Genomic DNA, 4,309 nt, shown 5'->3' with positions numbered 1-4,309 from the left:
CGACTGATAGTCTTGGAGATTTGATGAATCTCGTATCTGAGTTAATAAGTTATATGTGAACATACTTATTGTTGTGCAATCCCAATGTTTAAATGATATTATTTAATCTGTTATTCGATTCCACATCTTATGAGACGTTTTCATGTACGTAGAGAATAATGTATTAAATAGCATTATGTTAATTGATTCCCAAAATATTTTTCGGAAATATGTGGGAATGAATTCTGTAACATTCTCTATAAATAGAAAATGAGACTCCATTTGTAAGGGAGATTTATGATTATTTGAGAGAATACTCTGGGCAACTATTATTTGAAAAGTTTCCAAAAAACTCTCAAGTTGTAATAACATAAACTCGTGGACTAGGCAGATTTAACTACTGAACCACGTAAAAAATCTCTTGTGTTAATCTTTGTTCATTTCCTTTAATATGTTCTCGTTTAATTGCTTTCATATTTAAGTTTATGAAAAATAGCGTAGCATAATTATTGAAGAAATTGAAGCAATTTTTTGGAATCTTGAATGTTGATGTCTGTCTTTTGAAGAAGAGAAGTTTGAAGTTGTGATCGTGGAATAGAGGAAGGAGAGAGAGCGAGAAAGGTCGTGGAATAGAGAGAGAGAAAAAATAGTTTTAATTTTTTTTAATAATTAGATTTTTTATTATTCAAATTTTACTTTAATTAGTTTTTAGAATTTTAAAATAAATTAATAGGATCTTTTTAATAAAAATATAAGATGTATAAATTATAAGCTGATACCTAACAGCTTATTAACAATATTGACTAACAATATTGACGGTGACAAATGCAACAAAATAGTAATATTAGGTGGTTTTACCACTAAAAAAATTATATAAGTGTATAAAACCCTAAAATATTTAATAATTTAATGATAAGGTGATAGAATGAAATATAATGAAAAGAAAATGAGTCAATTTTTATTCAACTTTTTTTACTTTGGTTGCATTTGAATGCATTAGAATATTATTCTAATAAAATGATTTTTTCGTCATTTTAGTACAATGCTTATTTTATTTTAAAATAGGAAAAAAATGTTTTAAAATAAAATAAATTTAATTTAATTCTATTTCATTTCATTTGTAGTATTTTGTTTTCATTTCGACCAATCAAACTACAGTTTAAGAAACTTTATTTAAGAAAAATAAACCCTAAAATATATTCTACAACTACAAGAGAGTAAAAACTTTATTTAAGAAAGAAAATAAATAACAATAACAGTTTCACAGTATGCCTCAGTTCTTTTCTGGTCTTTCCAACAGCACAGTGACTTTATTTGGCTTCTTTAGAGGTTGTTTTCGTGGGACCGGCTTGGTGTGTGTGCCCTTCTATTTCTTCACCCCGCCAACGAAACGCACCGAAAGTACACAAAAATTACTCCCAAAAATTAAAAAACAAAAAAAAACAATGACCTATTGTTTTTCTATTTATTTATTATTTTCTTTAAATAAGTCCAAAGACAAAAAGACTCCATTCCTTAGCCATATCTTGAGATATAGATATAGAAAGAAGGAAAAGTCGCATGCGATTGTACATTACACGTGGCACCACAAGATCATTCTAATCGGACGGTGTTTTCAACATATATATTTTTTTATATATATATATATCTATATAAAATTATTATTTTTCTTTTTCGTAAAAAAGGACAAGCGTGAAACCCACTCTGCTGAAATTCAATCCTCCCTCTCCCTCTCCCTCTCCCTCTCTTTACCCTTTCTCACTCTCACTCACTGCAGTAGAAAATAAAAGGAGTTTCAGCTCGAAAGACGTAGAGAGAGAAAGTGAGGGAGATGAGAGTGAGAAGAGAAGAGTGAGCTTTTACTCTCTATAACAAAAACACAGTGAGAGAGTGCTCTGAAACCTCTTCTCTTTGAAGAAGAATAAGGAAATGGCAATGAACCATATTGAAGAACAAGTAGAGGAAGAGCAACAAAACCCTTCTCTATCTTTACTTGACACTCTCTATTGTGAAGAAGAGAAATGGGAAGAGGAAGAAGATGAGAAGAGTGAAGTTTATAGCAGGAATGATGATGACGATAATAACCCTTCTCTGTTCCCCCTATTCTTGTTGGAACAAGACCTGTTTTGGGAAGACGAAGAGCTTCTCTCTCTTTTTTCAAAAGAAGAGCAGCAAAAACAAGCCCATTACCTATTTGGAGACTCTTCTTGTGCTCTCAGTTTGGTTCGCCGTGAGGCTGTAGAATGGGTTCTCAAAGTCAATGCCCATTATGGTTTCACAGCTCTTACTGCTGTTTTAGCCATTAACTACTTGGACAGGTTCCTCTCAAGCCTAAGCTTTCAGAGAGATAAGCCATGGATGATTCAGCTCGTAGCTGTAACTTGTCTCTCTTTGGCCGCAAAAGTTGAAGAAACCGAAGTGCCTCTTCTTCTAGATCTCCAAGTACGTGCATAACTTATCTCTTCTAATTTTCTTTTTCTCGTTTTATGCTTCTTCTCTTTTGGTATAATTCAAAGTTTCAAATGTGCTTTGTTTTGTTTTAGGCGAGTGATGCAAAATACATGTTTGAAGCCAAAACGATTCAAAGAATGGAGCTTTTGGTGCTTTCTACTCTCCAATGGAAGATGCACCCAGTGACTCCTCTTTCTTTCCTCGACCATATTATACGGAGGCTTGGATTGAAATCCCATCTCCATTGGGAGTTTCTCAGGCGCTGTGAACGTCTTCTCCTCTCTGTAGTCTCCGGTAAGAGAAATAAAATAAATTCTGTAACGGTTGCTTCTTTACTACAATTCCCATAAAGTGTTTTGTATTTTTCGAAAGGACCAAAGAATATCATATACCATAATATGTTTAAGTCAGAATTCCCATCATTTTTTACGGTTTTCTTTTTACCGACATTTTATTATATATTTATTTTCTCATAGATTCAAGATTCGTCGGTTACCTTCCTTCTGTATTGGCTACTGCAACGATGATGCGAGTTATTGACCATGTTGAGCCTTGTAATGCCATTGAGTACCAAAACCAGCTTCTGGGTGTTCTCAAACTAAACAAGGTTCGTAATGGTTTACTGTCTTATTATTAAATAAAAAGCTCTCTTATATTTAAGTCAAAATCGTTTTCATTAATGTACGAAAAAAATATTTACTCATCATTTGGTCCTTATTATCTATCTGTGTTTTTCATCATTTCACAGGAAAAAGTAGACAACTGCTACTATCTTATAACTGAGCTATCCAACGGCCGTGATTACACCGTCTATAACAACCCACTTAAGCGCAAGAACGAGCTAGTTCCAGGCAGCCCAAGTGGCGTTATCGACGCTATTTTCAGCTCCGACAGTTCCAACGATTCGTGGTCAGCTGGATCATCAGTTTGTTCTTCTTCACAGGGTGGGCCTCTGTTCAAGAAGATCAGAACTACTGAGGACGACAACCAGAAGATGAGACTGCCTTCGGCTCTTAGCCGCGTCTTTGTCGACATTGTTGGAAGCCCTCCTTGAAGAAAAATACGTCGTCGTTTTCTCATTTTGAATCTATAATTGAAAAAAAGAGGAAAAAAAAACTCCATATTTAAATTATGGTAATTAATATCTCATTTCAATGCATGGGATTATTAGGCATGCCTTTCTCCACCTCTCATTCCCATCTCTGCTTTGATTTCCCAACAATGCCCTTGAAAAGGCTTGAGGGAGAGTAAGAGCTATGGTGATAGGTGTGGCAAAATGGCATTTCATGATATGAGAGAAAAGGGACAAAAGAGGCATTAGATAAAAAGAAGAGCATTTGTGTATAATAAAGAAAAAGAACAAAAAAAAAAAGAAGAAAAGAAGTCCACTTCTCTCTCTCTATATTCGATGGTTCCGGGCAAAATTCTCACTTTTGGACCATACCCTTTTATTTGGACACAATATTTAATTATGTCATAAATAAATTCAAAACAATTTTTGATTATTCTTCTTTGTATATATATGATGATAGTGTATTTTAATCTTTGATAAACAATTTTTGTTTAATTAATATTTTGGTTGGGGGTTTGAAATTGTTTGAAGGTTTTTTGTTGTTGTTTTGTTGGCATGTGAAGAGAGAAAAAAGTTGTCGGGTAGTGGGGTTAGAGGGGGGGGATTTGGTTTGAACTTTGAAGAGGACTTTGATTGGGGGTTTGACCTCGTTTATAGAGCCACTCTCCCGTACCCCTGCCCTAACCCTAACCCTACCCCTACGTTGGAAGTGACCCTTAATCCCCCTATGTCCAACCTAATCCCTCCCTCCTTGCATAAAAAAAACACTATCATCTGTTTTTCTTTAATCTTCTAGATTATTCCCTT

At 34.1% G+C, this 4,309-nt stretch overlaps 1 protein-coding gene across 1 annotated transcript; it reads left to right on the top strand.

Annotated features, from left to right (window-relative positions):
• The first annotated feature begins 1,665 nt into the window (after nt 1–1,665).
• On the top strand, nt 1,666–3,935 carry LOC133796812 (cyclin-D3-1). The gene is made up of 4 exons (XM_062234480.1): nt 1,666–2,421; nt 2,523–2,724; nt 2,907–3,037; nt 3,179–3,935. The coding sequence occupies exons 1-4, from the start codon at nt 1,909–1,911 to the stop codon at nt 3,482–3,484; spliced, it is 1,152 nt and encodes a 383-aa protein (XP_062090464.1). The 5' UTR covers nt 1,666–1,908; the 3' UTR covers nt 3,485–3,935.
• The last annotated feature ends 374 nt before the right edge of the window (nt 3,936–4,309 follow it).

This window comes from Humulus lupulus, chromosome 1 (assembly GCF_963169125.1).
Source record: "Humulus lupulus chromosome 1, drHumLupu1.1, whole genome shotgun sequence".
In the NCBI taxonomy this organism is placed as follows: Eukaryota; Viridiplantae; Streptophyta; class Magnoliopsida; order Rosales; family Cannabaceae; genus Humulus; species Humulus lupulus.
The sequence above is the reverse complement of the archived record's forward strand: the minus strand, read 5'-3'. Positions and strand labels throughout refer to the sequence as shown.

Bases quoted from the DNA above. Each gene is read 5' to 3' on its own strand.
- LOC133796812 (XM_062234480.1), top strand. From the start codon at position 1,909: ATGGCAATGAACCATATTGAAGAACAAGTAGAGGAAGAGCAACAAAAC. The intron at 2,725-2,906 runs GTAAGAGAAATA...ATTTTCTCATAG, and splicing joins TCTCCTCTCTGTAGTCTCCG to ATTCAAGATTCGTCGGTTAC. The intron at 3,038-3,178 runs GTTCGTAATGGT...ATCATTTCACAG, and splicing joins GTGTTCTCAAACTAAACAAG to GAAAAAGTAGACAACTGCTA.